The sequence below is a fragment of the Chrysochloris asiatica genome, unplaced genomic scaffold (genome assembly GCF_000296735.1).
Source record: "Chrysochloris asiatica unplaced genomic scaffold, ChrAsi1.0 scaffold00010, whole genome shotgun sequence".
Taxonomy (NCBI): Eukaryota; Metazoa; Chordata; class Mammalia; order Afrosoricida; family Chrysochloridae; genus Chrysochloris; species Chrysochloris asiatica.
The window spans coordinates 25,583,449-25,601,861 of NW_006408528.1; the positions used below are offsets into that span (position 1 = coordinate 25,583,449).

The 18,413-nt window shown below is 36.9% G+C and overlaps 1 protein-coding gene across 1 annotated transcript in view; it reads left to right on the forward strand.

The window, feature by feature from the left end:
- Window positions 1–18,413, forward strand: part of SEMA3A (sema domain, immunoglobulin domain (Ig), short basic domain, secreted, (semaphorin) 3A) — a 324,888-nt gene that overhangs the window by 104,985 nt on the left and 201,490 nt on the right. Inside the window, exon 4 of the mRNA XM_006834338.1 lies at window positions 17,119–17,238. Coding sequence (XP_006834401.1) covers window positions 17,119–17,238 — 120 coding nt within the window. The remainder of the gene's footprint in view (window positions 1–17,118; window positions 17,239–18,413) is intronic.

Below are 18,413 nucleotides of genomic sequence, written 5' to 3' on the forward strand. Positions count from 1 at the left end.
CTATCCCTATTCTTGGAAACATTTCAAAGTAAGATCATACACCTGAACTCTGGAGCTTATTTGTAATTCCTGAGGGATTTAAAAAATGCATTTTTGTACTTTTAATGCTATGATATATTATATTCATCAGATTTATCATGGCTCAAATTGCAAAAATACAACATTAATTTTCAAGTGAGAATTTAAAACTGTACATACAATTGAAGTTGAAGCATAGCACACATCTTTTTCTTAATTTTAGTTTTTCAAAGGTCAAACCAACTTTCATCTGTTTTATTTCTGGAAATCTAAGGCATGATAAAAATTTGTCAAGTGGATGATTAGAATTGCCTCTTAACTTTGAAGCCCACAAAATTCATAAGTTTTCATTAAATGTCATTATATCTCTATGTAATTGTTGGGAGATAATTTTTCATGAGTCTCCTACCTTTCTGCAAGTTTTATGAACACAGTGTTGATTGCCTTTATTCCAGAGTATTCGTTAAGATGCTGTATAATAAACAACCTTGGAAGACAGACAGTGTTTCTCCCTGAAGCTTAGGGTGGTCTGCAATCGTGGGAAGTAAAAATAGATTCTTAAAAAACAACTTTCCATACTGTTTAATAGGGTAAACTTAAAATCCCCTTCCAGAGCTAAGAACCAGTATGCTTATTATGGTGGTGGTGGTGGCTGTGTGCCACGGAGTCGGTTCCAACTCATACCTAGTATAAAATATTGACATTCTCTAAACCTATAGTTCCTTGACTGTAATGCCATGTACTGAATGCATAAGTGTCCCCAGTAGGAACTGGGGTTTTGGGAACTGGCACAAGAAATGCCAATACTCTTGCTACTGCCATTTTAGTGAGTAATAAAGTCCTTTGTTTCGAATACAGGAGAACCATATCTTCTACCAGCATCCGTGAAACTGTTACAGCCTAACTTGTCATCTTATTAAGTGCTGTTGAATCTGTTCCAACTCATCATAACCATGTACAGGTTTTCAAGAAGCAATTGGTGGCTTTGAACCACCAACTTGTGATTAACAGTCCAATGCTAATCCTACAGCACCACACCAGGACTCCTGTTATCTTACAGGAAGGGCAAAATCACAAAGCCTTAAGTGTTCTTGATAATTTTGAATATAGTCTTTTTGTGGTCATTGTATATTATCTCAGAAATGAGAAACTATAATCAATTTATTCATTTAAAAATTATTATTACCATGCTTAGATTTAATAATACTATGAGTATACAGGAGTTTTGGTGTTGTGCTGTAGGCTAATGCACTGGACTGTAAGTTTGGTTTGAACCTCAAGGTTGATGGCTCAAGCTCACCAGCTGCTCCTTGGAAACCCTGTACAAGGTCGCTATTAGTCGGAACCAACTCAATGGCACAACAACAACAGCAATAGGTATACAGGGAGTTCTGTGTGATACTATAGGATAAGCACTTGCCTGCTAACCACAAGGTTGGTAGTTCTAACTCTCCAGGTGATCCTTGGAAACTCTACACATAGTCATTATGAGTTGTAACCGATTCAATGGTACATAACAACAGTAAACATGGGTATACAGGTGTTCTGGTGAAGCGCTATAGGATAAGCACTGGACAGCTAACTAAAAGGTCAGCATTTCAAACCCACCAGCCACTACTTAGAAACCCTATACAGTCTCTATGAGTCAGAACCAATTCCATGACCCTTAACAACAACCTGGTATATAGATAACTAATTTATAGTCAGTGAAAACCTTATTTTATTGTCACAGAAACTTGCATAGGTTTTTATGTATGTGTGTATTTCTGCTTGAAAATGAGTGTCAAGTAAATCGAAATGAGTGATTTCAGTTTGAATCATTTAGAATCATTGCTTGAGACCTTGCTATAAGCTTGTCATTGTTATAGATAAAGCATATTATTAACTAGTTGTTGATGTTAGTTGCTGTGGAGTTTGATTCCTACCATTGGTGACACTAAGTGTTTCCAAATAGAATTGTACACCATAGGTTTTTTAAGGTTGTAATCTTTTAGAAACAGATTGTAAGGCCTACCTACCTATCAAGGTGCCTCTGGATGTGTTTGAACTGCTGATATTTCAGCTAGTGGTCAAGTGCTGCTGAACCATTTTTATTACCCAGAAAACTGTAACTAGTTTGTTGTTATTAAGTGGTATCTAGTCAGATCTGTGTTGGAAGAAGTGCAACCAGAGTGGTCCTTGCAGGCCAGGATGGCCAAACCTCGTATCTCATACTTTGGACATATTGTCAGGAGGGACCAGTTTCTGGAGAAGGATATCATGTTTGGTAGGGTGGAGGGTCAGAGAAAAAGAGGAAGACCCCCAGCAAGATGGATTGGCAAAGTGGCAGCATCAATGGGCTCAAGTATGGCAACAGTAGTGAGGTTGGCCCAGGCAGTGTTTCGTTCTGCTATGCATAAGGTCGCTATGAGTTGGTTCCAACTCAATGGCACCTAACAACAAATCGGTTCAAACTCATTGCAACTCTGTATAGGGTTTCCAAGGAGCAGCTGGTGAATTTGAACCATCGACCTTGCAATTTAAACTGACATTGCAGTCCAGTTCTTTATCCTATAGTGCCAACTCATATTTAGTTAATAAGGTATTTGTTTTATTATATCAAAGGTAAATATAATAGATCAAGGACCCAGGCTTTACATTTGTACTTGATATATGCTGGCTCTTTTATTTATACCTGCACAAGGTACATTTGTAAAGCAATTTGAAAAAAAAAAGAGGTGTGACTTAGAAATTACATGGCAAATGAAGCTTTGCCATTAATATGATTAATGTAGACTTTCATCCTACTTTAATACATTTCACTAACAAAGCAAAATTAGATGACAATTTTGTGTTTCTGATTTGTAAGGGATAATTCTCAGATACACAAATGTAGTTTATTCACAAATTATTAGTTTTAGTGCTGAAATATAAATGAAACGTACATTTCTAAGATTGAATATATTTGCAAAATAACACTTATAACAATAAAGATATTTTCTAAACACTTTTGGAGAACATAGAATTTTGAATCATACTTCTTTATATTGGTAATGTCATTTGTACTCTTAAATATCTGGAATGAAATTAAAACACTTGGCATTGGTTAACAAATTATTATTTAAATGTGACTATATATTATAAATTCAACCATGTGTCAGTGTACATACTTTAGAGTACCAAAAGTATAGGTGCTCTGGTAGCGGAGTGGTTATGAGTTGGGCTGCCAACCTTAAGGTCCGTAATTCAAAACTAACAGTTGTTCCATTGGAGAAAGATGAGGCTTTCTATTCCCATAAAAATTTACAGCCTTGAAAACTCTATACAGAGTCACTATGAGTCAAAACCAACTCCACGGTATACAACCATTACCACCACCACCACCACCATAAGCAATTGGTCCTCTGTAAGGCAAGGTGTTGACTCTGAAACAGACAATCAATTGCTCATATGAAAGTTCAGGCTGAAGCTGAAGAAATTTAAAACAAGGCCATGAGAGCCAAAATATGACCTTGGACATGACCCACCTGAATTTAGAGACCATTTCATGAACAGATTTGAGGCATTAGACACTAATGACTGATAACCAGAAGAGATGTGGGATGTCATGAAGAACATCATAAGAGAAGAAAGCAAAAGGTCATTAAAAAGACAGGAAAGAAAGAAAAGATCAAAATGGATGTCAGAAGAGGCTCTGATACTTGCTCTCCAGAGTAGTGAAACTTAAGCAAATCAAAGAAATTAGGAAGTAAAACAGCCAAATAGAAAATTTCAAAGGGCAGCTTGAGAAGACAAAGTATTATAATGAAATGTACAAAAGCCTGGAGTTAGAAAACCAAAAGGGAGACATATGATCAGAATTTCTCATGTTGAAAGAATTGATGAAAAAATTCAAGCCTTGACTTGCAATATTGAAGGACTATACGGGTAAAATATTGAAGGATGCAGAAAGTATATAGAGAGTCACTGTACCAAAAAGAAATGTTCATTCAATGTTCAACCATTTCAAAAGGCAGCATAGGATCAAAAACCCATGGTACTGAAACAAGTCCAAGCTGCACTGAAGACACTGGTGAAATTAAAGGCTCCGAGAATTGATGGAGTGTAAATTGGAATTGTGCAACAAACTGATGCAGCACTTGAAACACTCACTCATCGTTCCCAAGACATTTGGAAGACAACTTTCTGGACTACTGATTGGAAAAGACCTATATTTGTGCCCATTCCAAAGAAAGGTGACCCAACAGAATACAGATATCATTAAACAATATCATTGCTATCACATGCAAGTAAAATTTTGCTGAAGATAATTCAAAAACAGCTGCAACAGTACATCAACAGGGAACTGCCGACAGTCAAACCAGATTTAGAAGAGGACATGGAACAAAGAATACCATTGCTGATATCATGATCTTGATTGAAAGCAGTGAATACCAGAAAGATGTTTACATGTGCTTTATTAACTATGCAAAGACTTTCGACTGTGCAGATCATTACAACCTATGGATAACATTGTGAAGAATGAGTATTCCAGAACACTTAACTGTGCTCATGAGGAACCTGTACATAGACCAAAAAGCAATTGTTCGAACAGAAAAATGGATGCTGAATGGTTTAAAATCAGGAAAGAATACACCAGTGTTGTAATATTTTTTTCACTATACTTAGGCTGAACAAATAATATGAGAAACTGGATTATACGAAGACAAATGTGGCATCAGGATTGGAGAAAGACTCCTTAACAGTCTGCGATATGCAGATGATACAATCTTGCTTGCTGAAAGCAAAGAGGACTTGAAATAGTTATTGATGAAGAACAAAGACTATAATAGCCTTAAATATGAATTGCACCTCAGTATAAAGAAAACCAAAATCTTCAAAATGAATCAGTATATAACATCATGATCAATGGAGAAAAGATTGAAGTTGTTAAATACTTTGTTTTGCTTAGATCCAGTCAACACTCATCAAGTTGAGAATCAAATGAAGTATTGCATTAGGCATATCTGCTGCTTAAGATTTTTGTAAAGTGTTAAACAGTAGTTATCAATCTGAGAACAAAGGTGCACCTGACCCAAGGGATAGTATTTTCAATCACCTCATAAACTTGTGAAAGTTGCACAATGTATAAGGACAACTATAGAAGAACTGATGTATTTGAGTTATGGTTTTGAAGAAGAATATTAAAAATTCTATGATTTATAAGAAAAAAATTATGTTTGAGGAAGTACAGAGAGAATGCTCCTTAGAAGTCAGCATGGCAAGACTTTGTATCTCATACTTCAGACCAGTATCTGGAGAAGGACATCATGCTTGGTAAAGTGAAAGGTCAGTGAAAAAGACGAAGACCCCTAACAAAATGAAATGGTACAGTGGCAACAGCAATGAGTTCAAGCGTAACAATTTCAGGGATGATGCAGGTCTAGACAGCTTTTCATTCCATTTTGCAGTGTTTCATTCTGTTTCCACTATGAATATGAACCAACTCGATGGCACTTAACAACAAAAAATACAAGGTTTATTAGGATGATTTGGACAGTTCCTCTTGGATTTGACTAATGTTTTCTTTCATAGTTAGCAAGCTATTCCAAATCCAATTGACATAAAGATGCTAATAATCTTCATTTGTATTTTGCTCTTCATGTGCTTCACAATCTTAATAAATGGATTTCTATTAATTTCTGGGTATGGCATTTCACAGTATGGCATTTCACAAATCCTATCACTGATTTAATAGAAATTCTGGAAATAATTTTCTTATGTATGCTCTATCTTAAGAAATGTACTATACTTGAGGAAGATTTTCTTTAAATTGATTTGCTAATGTAGCAATGAAATATCGCCCTTATACACACAAAACTTTATGAAACTTTACCAATGCTGTTTGTATTAGTTTAATTTTAAAATAGTTCCATTTAGAACATTTTAGAGATAATACAGAAAATGGAATGCAAAACTTAATGGATCTATAAAAACTTGACTCTTTCAGGAGGCTGAGAATCCTAGGGTTTTTTTTTTGTTTGTTTTGGTTTGGTTTGGTTTTTATATGCTCAGCACAGAACATTCTTGAAGATTCTCCTCATTATATTTCAGTTGGATACTAAATACAATTGTTACTGTTGTTAAGTGCCTTCTAGTCATTTCTGACTGATGGTTTAATGTTTCTCAGAAGTGGCTGGTGGGTTTGAACTGCTGACTGTGGTTAGTAGTCCAGTGCTTATCCTAAATACTATAAAACCCATTGCCCTCTTGTTGATTCTGGTCCATAGTAACCATATTATTGTTGTCAAGTGCCATCAAGTCAGTTCTGATTCAGCGAGCCTTCATAGGGTTTCCGAGGAGTGGTGGTAACCCTCTAGGATAGAGTAAACTGCATCATAGGGTTGCATTATGGAAGGAGATTGTCACATCTTCTTCTCATGAAGCAAGTGGTGGAGTCAGGCCATTGACCTCTCAGTTAGCAGCAGATAACTTGGCTACTTTGCCTCCAGAGCTGCTTACTATTTAATTTTTGTTGTTGTTATTAAGTGTCATTGAGTTGGTTCTGACTCATAAAGACCTAGGGTTTCTGAGAAGAGGATTGTGGATCTGAACTGTTAGCCTTTAGATTATAAGTCCAGTGCTTAGTCTAAAGCACCACACCAGTGCTACACTATAGTTGTTGTTGTTGCTGTTGTTGTTAGGTGCCATCAATTTGGTTCCAACTCATAGAGATCTTACACACATCAGAACAAAACACTGCCCGGTCCTGTACCAACCTCACAATTGTTGCTACGTTTGAGCCCATTGCTGCTGCTAATATGGAATCCATTTCATTGGGGTTTGCCTCTTATTAGCTGATCCTCCACTTTACCAAACACGATGCCCAGGACTGGTCTCTCCTGACAGTATATCCCAAGTATGAAAGACTACATCTGGTGGTCTTGGTTTCTGAGGAACTTTATGGTTGTACTTCTTCCAACACAAATTTGTTAGTTCTTCTGGCAGCCCATGGTGCCTTTAATATTCTCCTCCAACACTGTAACTCAAATGCATCAATTTTCCTACGATCTTCCTTATTCATTGTTCAACTTTTACATGCATACGAGGCTATTGAAAATACCATGGCTTGGGTTTAGTCCTTAAACTGACATTTTTGCTTTTGAATACTTTAAAGAGGTCTTGTATAGCCGATATGCCTAATGCAATACTTTCTTGACTACTGGTTCCATGAGTGTTGATGGTTGCTGCTGTTGTTAAGTGCCTTCGAGTCAGTTCTGCTCATGGCGACCCTGCATAGGTTTTCCAAGGAACGTGTAATAAGTTTGAATTGCACTGCTATCAGATAAATAGTGTCATGGCAGTCATATAGGACAGAGCAGAGCTACACAGAATATCTGAGACTGTTAATCCTTATGGTAACAGACAGCCTCATCTTTCTCTTGCAGAATGGCTGTGTTTGTACTGCCAACCTTGTCTTTAGTATACCGACACTTACCCCACTGTGCCACCAGGACTCCTTAGGTATTAAACGTAAATTATGGCCTATGTATTCCAAATATGTTAAGTGATAAAAGATATGTTTTTAGTATTGTAGTTGAAATTATACTGAAACTAATAGTATTTATTGATTATAAAATGCCATATGCACTTATACAGGAGGAACAATACATATTTAGAAATAAAGTGATCCAGTAATGACCTTATTTATTTTTTGTAAATGGGTCGCACTACATCTTCCCTTTAGATCACATAGGAGTTCTGGTGTGGTTCTATAGGACAAGTACTGACTGCTAACCAGAAGTTCAAGCCCACTAGCCACTTCTTGGAGTGAACGAATTCAATGGCATCACACTTAGTTATTTGGGAGTAAGATATATTCTTTTATAAGTTAAGATTTGATCTAAGACTAGACATTGTGTAAATGATAAGAATGAGGACTGCATGATAAGACTTTTACCATATATAATTAAGGGAGATGTAAAAGAAATCTGTGCAAGGCTATTGCCTCTGAGCCTAATAGTGAGTCTGAAGTGACTGTCGGTTACTGATATTGGCAGTAGAGATGAAATGCTAAACAAAAGGTGGAGGAGCAAGGACAATCTGGAACCCATGTCTGTCTTTTATTGTATCTAACCTTGATGACTTGAGTGACCTGTGGAAGAAACTGACATCACATATGTGCCAATAAAAGGTGTTAGAGGAGATAAAGTAAAAACTCTGGCAGGAGTTGGAGCAGCTACAGACCTAAGTGCTGTCTCACACCAACTAAGTTACCATTAGATCACAAAAACCTAGAAACTCTGATGGTTGTAGCTTAACTTCTACCTCCTAGAGTTCAGCATTTCTTTTTCACCAACCTTAACCTGGAACAAATCAATAAAGAGAATTCTAGGATATGTAGCTTCAGCTTATCTTCATTAACTCAATATCATCCTGAATAATGCCAGTGAATGACATTATTGATAATGTGACAATTGAAATATGATAAACAATTAGCTAGACCTAGCAAATTGCTTATTATATTGCAAGGTTATCACACATTGCAAGGTGTGGCACTGTGAGATAAAGCATTGAACTGTAAGGTCGGTTTGAACCATAAGGTTGGCAGTTCAAACTCACTAGCCACTCCTTGAAAACCCTACACAGGATCGCTAGGAGTTGGAACTCACTTGAAGGCACTTAACAACAACAACACACTATAAGGAGTAATGGACTGCAACCCACAAGATCAGCAGTTTAAACCCACCAAACATTCCTTGGAAATTCCACTCCTGTGTGGCACTGTGGGCTAATGTATCAGACTGCAAAGCCGTTTGAACTGTAAGATCAGTGGTTCAAGCTCACCAGCTGCTCCTTGGAAACCCTACACAGGGTTGCTATCGGTCGGAATCAATTTGATGGCACTTAACAACCCTACACAGTGTAGCTATAAGTTGAAACCAAACTCAACACTTAACAATAGCAACAACATTGTACAATGTAAAGCAAACCGTAAGCCTAAAAATAGTTACCAAATTTTTGGTTCATATACTCATATCGACATAGACTTTGTATAGGATTTCCAAAATGCAACTGGTGGGTTTGAACCACCATCTTTGCAGTTAGCAGTCCAGTGCTGATCCTACAGTGCCACACCAGGACATAGTGCATTGTTGCTGTTGTTACATGCCATTGAGTCGATTCCGACTCATAACGACCATGTACAGGGTTTCTAAGGAGCATCTGGTGAGCTTGAAACCACCTACTTTGAGTAGTACATTGTTGGTGTTATGTGCCGTGGAGTCGGAACCGACTCATAGCGACCCTGTACAGGGTTTCCGAGGCTGTAAATCTTTACGGGAGCAGAAAACCTCATCTTTCTCCCGCGGAACAGCTGGTAGTTTCGAACTGCTGACCTTGCAGTTCACAGCCCGATTCGTAACCACTATGCTACCAGAGCTCCTTGTGTAGTGCATAGATCTCTATAAAATAATAGAAAAAATCTTCACTGGGAAATTTTCACTAATATACACAATATAGACTGCCATAAAGCCTTGAAGATTCAATGGTTAAGTGCTTTCCTGCTAAATGAAAGTTCAACGGTTTGAACCCACAATCCTTCTACTTAGGAGAAAGATGTGGCTGTTTGCTCCAGTAAAGATTACAGCCTGGGAAACCCTATGCAGGGTTGCTATGAGTTGGTTCCGACTCTACGGCCTATAACAATAACATTATAATTAGAAGGAGTCCTGGTGTGGTGCTGTGGGTTAATGCGCCAGACTACAAAGCCGTTTGAACTGCAAGGTTGGTGGTTCAAGCTCACCAGCTGCTCCTCAGAAACCCTACCCTATGCAGGGTCGCTGTGGGTCCGAACCGACTCGACAGCACTTTATAACAACATTATAATTAGAACAGTGTTAAATGTTAGGTTTAATAGATATGCCTCTTTGAAGAAGAGCTTTCTAACATCCGTTAGTGAATGCTGAAGCTTTAGGAAGACATGACCATAAATGATGTGGTCACAGCTGTAATAGCACAATTTTAACAGAACAAAAATGAAATATTATTGCCAGATAAGTATGGAACAGCTTAAATAGAGGGAGGGATAAAGTGAGTGACAGGAACAATCTCGTGGATTCCTGCTTTGGCACGAAGATTCTACTATTCAACTAGCTTGCCAAAAAAAAATTGACCAGAGAAAAAGAAAGTCAACAGATTAACTTCAGGAATTAAGTTTATTAATGGATTTCCACACAGAAATGTATCCACCCATCATGATAGGAAAATGGTTCCTTTAGTTTCCCAGTTGCAAGACTTTAACATAATTCTACATAAACTACTAATGGGCTGGTGCTGTGCTCTGGAGTTGGTTCTGATCATAGTGGCGCTTTATAGGGCTTCCTACGCTGTAAATCTTTAAGGGAGCAGAAAGCTTCATCTTTTTCCCTCGGAACACCTGATAGATTCAAGTAGCTGACCTTGTGGGTAGCTGTCCAGCTCATAATCCACTATGATACCAGGGCTCCAAACTAATGGGGTAGAGACTTTGTTTTTTTCTATCTTTATCAGAGCTTCAGACCTGATCATTCTAGTTCAAAGCCCTGCAGAAAATTTACCTTTCAACCTCAGATATACTGAATCAGAATCTACATTTTAACAAGAATCCCAGGTGATTATTATAGAGCCTTATGTTTACATAAGAATCACCCAGGATCTGCTAAAGTGCAGACTCGGATTCAGTAAATCTGGAGTGCAATGGAAAGTTTTCAGCAGGGTGTTGAGCTAGAATTAATCAACCAGTTCAAAGTTCCACTTTTTACATGTTCATAGCGTAGTGGTTACGAATTGGGCTGCAAACTGCAAGGTCAGAAGTTGGAAACTACCAGCTGTTCCGAGGGAGAAGATGGGGCTCTCTGCTCCTGCAAAGATTTACAGCCTCAGAAACCCTGTACAGGGTCGCTATGAGTCGGGACCCATCCCACGGCACATAACCACCACCACCACTCTGTCTATATTATATTTATATATATGTTGTTGTTAAGTGCCATCGAGTCACTTCCAACTCATACCTACCCTGTATAGGGTTTCCAAGAAGCATCTGGTGAATTTTAAGTGCCGATCTTCCAGTTCAAACTGACCTTGCAGCCCACTGCCTTATCCCACAGTGCCACAACAGGAATTTATATCTGTATCTGTAATCTATTTCTATATCTATATATCCACCTAACATGAAAGGAGATAGATAGATAGATAGATAGATAGATAGATAGATAGATAGATAGATAGATAGATGATAGATAGATAGATAGATAGATAGATATGGAGGGGAGCATGGTGGCACCGTATGATAATCAATGAACTACAAGTTCAGCAGTTCGAGTCCTCTGGCTGCTCTGTGGGAGAAAGATGAGGCTTTCTGCTCCTTTGAAGATTTAAAGCATTGGAAATCATATACAAGACTGTTATGAGTTGAAACACATTTGATCAAGTTTGATCATATATATGTTGTTGTTAAATGCTGTTGATTATATATATAGGTATGCATCTATCCTTTTATGTTAGGCTGAATTATAATTGATGTAAAACAAATTGTTTGATTTAATAGTGAACTGAATATAGTTGGTTCTTGTTCAGTCTTCTTTCTTGTTCTTGCCCTCATTTAGAGAAAAACCCATGGCGCCATCCATGATTTAAAAACATGCAAGGAGGTAATTGGAATGGGAGGTAACATATTCTTTTGTGGAAAGCATAATTATCGGAAGTTAGTTAAAAACATCTCAATTCTGTTTTAATTTTTATGCCTGGAGCAGTTGTTTTGACAGATGGATGGACTTTATTTTTGTAACCGTCCGGGAGAAGTCTGTGTAACACAGTCTAATCAGTGCTACATATCCGTAATGTTTGTGTTTGAATCACTCAGCATTTGGCTTTTTTTTTTTCCTGAGCATAGATGTTTTCTTTCTTATTAATTTTTCCAGGCAATCTCTCTACGTGTAATTCTTCTGTACATTTGATTTGGAAACACTAGAAATCCTTTAAAATATAAGTTTATATAGTTTGTCACTAAGGAAGACATATCATTGATCCTCAGGTGTGGCCTTGTCTTTTACTGTCTCATAACTGCTTTACTTTTATTTCTAAGCTAAGTTAGCAATGCATAATGTAGATGATCTAGTGTACATTTCAGTAAAATAATAGGTCAGTATGGGTTCCCTCTGAGAAAAAGAGGAAGACCCCCAGAGCTATGGATTGACAAAGTGGCAGCATCAATGGGTTCAAGTGTGGCAACAATTGTGAGGTTGGCCCAGGATCTGGCAGTGTTTCATTCTGTTGTGCATAGGGTCGCTATGAGTCAGTACTGACTCAATGGCACCTAACAATGATAACAAATGGGTTCCCTGACTCTATAGACACATACTTGTTAGTAAACTTGTCTGTGTATATCATCTTAAATTCTAGAAAGAATCAAAGTTTGAAAACTTAATTCATTTTGAACTGCTTATACTCTCTTTATATTACATTGTAAATCCACCCATGCTGAGCAAAGCAGTGCAGTAATAGAATGCCAAAAAGTACATTACATTCTGAGGTTTTAAGAATCGTCATAGTTCAAGTAAAGGTCAAAAACACTCTTCTGTCTCCCTGGAGCAGAAATGTGTGAAGTGTGTTTCCTTTTTCTGCCACGCTTCCTTCTTTTTTACAGGGATGTCTAAACTGCTTCCCAATAAAATGAATATCCTGTTTTGCAGCACTCAAAAACCTTGGCAGAAACAAGCTAGAGAATGAAGGCAAATGAATAGCAGGATTGATATTCTTTTATGCAGATTTTCTGTTTAAAGAACAAATCCTTACTAACAATATCTCTTTCAAGTGTTTGGTTCTTTTCTCTTCAGTTCTTTTAATTCACTGTTTCCTCCTCCATTGTTGTTGAGACTCCTCTCTGCTATTTTTAACCCATTTTGAAAGTATTTCCTTTAATTCCTTTGTTTCAATTCAAGTGTTTTAACATAGTCTAAACCCAATTAATTTCTAAGCCCCAATTCTATTTGCATCAGCCTTCACTTTCAAAATCATATTGTGCTAGCCTCAGGGGCATGGCAACAATACAACCTACTGCCAACTGGGAGAGATCAGTGAGGAAATGAACAGGATCATTCCAGGCCTGAGGCCAATAGGGTGGGTCCAGTTGCTTTGTAACTCAGGTAGTCTCAGTTATCAGCATTCTCAGTAGAACCCTTTGCCAGGTTTCACAGCTATGGTCCTCTGGTAACTTTTTTTTTTTTTCAATAGTTCTAGAGAAACACAGTTGTCATATTAAATTAGTTCTCCTATAGCAGTTAATAGGAAGCAAATTACAATTATGATATTCAATGTGGCCCAATTCTATAGTTATCCGAAACTTAGAGAGTTTTTATACCATTAATTATAATCCATTAGTTTACATGGAAGGTCACACTTAGTCATTGAAAAATTATGAAGCAGTTATCCAATCTATGAGAAATAAAGGCCTCACAAAACCTCACAAATATTAAGGTTTCATTACAGTTGCAGGGATAACGTAAACCCTCATTTGAATTTACAAGTATTCACATTCAGAAAATATTTTCTTCCTTTTCTATTGCGGTAAGCTGAACTGAGGTCTATACTTAAATTTCTAGGATACTTTTAGAATTACTGATAAGAATAGAGAATTTATGTGCAAAATTGTATGCATATCTTCAAAGGTAAAGCATGCAAATCACAACACCCCCACCCCCATTCTTTTATAAAATGAACAAGATACCCATCTGGGTCTGGCACTGTTATTTATTAGAATGTTCGTTTGCTTACCAGTATATGCACAGCCAATTTCTTGGTCTCAACATATGGTGCTTAAACTGGTTATTTACAATCTTGAGTACTATAATATTGAGTCCACAATTAGGGATGGCTGTCTTTATATAAAAGCAGAATATGTGGCCACCTACATGTTTCAAAGCAAAAGATGCCATGGAACATTTTCCTGAAATGGCTTCATTGCAAATGACTAAATTATTTTAAGAATACAAATAAACCCTTTGGTTAATACTCATGAATGCCTCATTTGTAAATGAGTTTGTCAGATGTTTCCCTATCCACAACCTCTTTCCTCTGCCCTGGTGTGGTGTTCATGTCCTATCCTCTTGGGGGACAAGGGTGGCTGTTACAGAATAGGAAGTTTGTTGCTAAGAGTTGTGAACATTTTGCCTAAGATTTACCCTGTTCAAAGGGAAACATAAAAGACGTTGTACATATCCTTTAAGCTAAGAAACTTTCTTCATAGCAGCTTGCAAACATGGTTGATTTCAGAATTTAATTTCATATATAATAATACCTTACCATACAAAAAGAAGATTCAGTATCTAAATAAGAAAACACTGGAATAATGTATATACTTGTTTTAGTTACCATGAACAACTGAGCAGATGTTAAGAAAGCATGAGAAGTCCTAACATGGAGCTTTTGTTTTTTTTAAGTTCAGAAGGATTAGTTCAAAGTTAGGATAATATATTCAAAGGACATCATCAGATTTCAGCAGCTTGGAAAAATCAGTGATGATGGACAGTAACTATCAGAACTTAAATGTCAATTGTTCTCAAGTTTTTTTCCTTATTTGAGGGGGGAAATGAGTTAATATCACAAGCACCAGTTGCAAATATAGAATATAAAGGTGGTATGGAAATGGATCCTCCATTATAAAACCCAACTAATTTGATAGGCCCAAATAAACTCTTAGCTTTCACTTAAAATATCACATCACACGAAGACTGATGGTGAGTTTGCACACTTTGAGGTGCAAGGCAGTTCAGTCTTTTAAAAGGTTTGCCAGCTTTGCTTGCGCTATCCTCTAATTTCATCTATTCATTTATAGTTACATATCTGTTTCTTCATTCCAAATGCTTATAGACAAAAAATTAAACAAAATAATAAAATAACAAAATACTCTTCAATGCAATTTTAATACTTAGCATATAAATACTCATTTCAGTATTTTCAATATGTGATACTCATATCTTCTACTAATATTTCTGTTATTAAGCTTTGTTTTGTGATTAATAGACTATAATATTTTATTTGAAGGTATTATAAGACCTTGAAGCTTTTTTGGATTTTTTCCCTTGATTTCTTTTCACAATACTGATATAAACTGAAACCAAACCCATTACCATTGAATTGATTCCTACTTACTAGATTTACCTATTTAAAAATATTTTAAGAAACTGAGTCTTTCATGTTCTAGATATTTTGGTAAAAGATTTTCTATTTCATATTCTGAATATCTGATTACCGCCTACATCCAAATATCTCCTCAGCAGGGAATAAAAGCCTAAGTTTCCTGGTTGTTTATAGAAGAACATTTTCTTTCACAAGATCAATAGTTTCAGCAGAATGTATGAAAAGATTATAATTGACTCTGCCCACTTTATTTCTTAAGTGATATTTTATTCAGAAAGTAAAACAAATAAAATGCCCAGGAGCACCCTAACTTCCACTGATACTGGTAAGACATGGCTAGAATTTTCTCCTAGAAAATTATTCTTTACCTGTGCTGTTGTTAGGTGCCATTGAGTCGGCACTGACTCATAGTGACCCTATGCACAACAGAACAAAACACTGCCCGGTCCTGGGCCAACCTCACAATTGTTGCCACATTTGAGCCCACTGATGCTGCCACTTTGCCAATCCATTTCGCTAGGGGTCTTCCTCTTTTTCTCTGACCCTCCACCTTACCAAACATGATATCCTTCTCCAGCAACTGGTCCCTCCTGACAATATGTCCGAAGTATGAGAGATGAAGTTTGGCCATCCTGACCTGCAAGGAACACTCTGGCTGCATGTCTTCCAACAGATCTGTTTGTCCTTTTGTTAGCTCATGGCACTTTCTATATTTTCGTCCAACACCGTAACTCAAATGCATCAATTCTTTTCCATAGGTCTATGCTTATTGGGCAGGAGAGGTCCAAGTGGGGTTCAAAATGTCCTCACAATATCTTCTAATTGTATTATTCTGGAAAAGATTCTTCAGATTACAGATACACCCAACTCACATGCCTTTCCCATAGTATTTAAAATATACCCAGGTTGTATTCAGAGTCCTGTTGTGGCACTGTGGATTAATGCATTGGACTGCAAAGTCAGTTTGAACTGTAAGGTGGTCGATTCAAGCTCACCAGTTGCTTCTAGGAAATCCTATACAGGGTCACTATGGGTCAGAACTGGCTCAATGGCACAACAACAACAGTTTGTATTTGAGGCTGAAGTGCCATTTTTTTTGGCAGAAGGTGTCTCTACCTTTTTAGGGTTTATCGACTTCATTAACATGCAGCACTATTGACTTTCAAAGTGGGTTGCTGATGATGACTGACTGGTATAGAGTTAATGTAATGACAGTGGTTTAAGCCCACCAACCACTCCTCAGAAACCCTAAATAGGGTCGCTATGAGTCAGAACCAATTCAACAGCACTTAACAAAACAACAATAAATCATGCTTAAACTTCCGATTTAATGTGAGGTCATATTATCCTTCACTTTTCTTTTTCTGTAAGTAAGCTCACAGCTTAGATTTGCAGGGAAAATTCCAACATTGTCTTATTTATGCCAATTAATTCCATAACACACTGATTTTCATTTCTGGAGAAATCATCAGTTACTTTAGACTACCTAAGATTATCTTCCTCTTTGCAATAGATAAATTAGAAATTGTTGTTGTTGTTGTTGTTGTTGTTAAGTGCCTTCAAGTCGGTTCCGACCCATAGCGACCTTGTACGGGGTTTCCGAGGTTGTAAATCTTTACAGGAGCAGAACGCCTCATCTTTCTCCCGCGGAGCAACTGGTAGTTTCGAAATGCTGACCTTGCAGTTCGCAGCCCAATTTGTAACCACTGCGCTACCAGAGCTCCTTTGTTTTAATTAAAGAGTTATGAAAGGGAATATTATATTTGCCTCCCCCCAAATAAAAACTTTTGTATTTATAGCTTCTGTAATAATATCAATAAAGATACAGAATAATGAACAAGCCCTAAAAATATAGTGAAAAGGACATAAAATAAAACTGTTCAAGCATGCCTAGAATTCTAGAGAATACCTCAGTCATGCTGACCACTAGAAATCACTTGTTTTCTTTGTTTTTTATTTTTACAGAAAGAATGTGCTAATTTCATCAAAGTGCTTAAGGCTTATAATCAGACTCATTTGTACGCCTGTGGAACGGGGGCTTTTCATCCAATTTGCACCTACATTGAAATTGGACATCATCCTGAGGTAAAACTGGCTTTTAAAAAATGGGGTTTGTCCACGACCCCTTCCTATTTAGATGTTTCATTATTCAATTTCTTTAATTCTTATAGCTTTCGGTTTACTATTCACTACAACCTACTTCAGATTCAGATGTTGTTATTAATGGTAACTGGTGAATGCAAAAAGAATGAGACCATCACTCAACAATAACTATGGAACAGGAGGAAGGAAGGAAGAAAGCCTTTGTTTTCATCCTAGATTACAGAGTCCAATCCATTTTGCAAGTGCAGCAGATGTCAGCAGGCTGAATGTGCACTGTTTTCTCCTTCATTTGTATACTGCCAGCTTTCCCCTCCATTTCCATCCTCAGCCAGAAGTGTCTGCCATCCCAGTTGTTTTCTTCTGCCCGGAGATTAAGAAATAATGCCACACATTTGACCCAGATTATTCACATTTGAGGTCTTGCTCAGTTAAATTTAATTTTTATGTATTTTTGTTATTTTAATTTATCAGTACAGAAAAGGGAAAACAACATGTTTCTTTGATTGTTGTACTTCTCCTTTAAAATATGTTTTAGAGAGAAATTAAAAGTTAAATCCAGTGATAAGTAAAATTAATACTATGGAAAACAACTGATGAAAAAGTTGCTGAGATTGAAATTAGCTAAATGAAATGGGCGTTTCAATATTCTTCAATTATAAGACCTTTTATATTTTTTTTAACCACAAAATTCAAAGAAAAACAAAACCATTATTGTGCTAAGAAAGTCACTTGTTGCCAGAAGATTTCTGGAGTCCTAAAGATAAATTATAGTTTACATGTTTGTTGTTAAATTGTATTGAATCAGTTTCAACTGATATGGATCCCATATAGGGTTTCCAAGGAGCAGCTGCTGAGTTTGAATTCCTGACCTTTGTAGCTACAAATACAGTGCTTATCCTACAGTTCCACACTAGGGCCCAAACTCTAGACTCTATCATGCTTATGGTGCTCTAAACTGATTTGAAAAATATGGCCTTAGAGTTAGAAATGATGCTGGAGATCACATGATAGAATATTGCAAGATCTATAACTTATTTATTGAAAATACCTTTTTTGGGCAACAAGCATAAGGAGTATATACATGCACCTCACTAGATGGAATACACAGGAATTATATTGACTACATCTGTAGGAAGAGACAATGAAACAGCTCATTA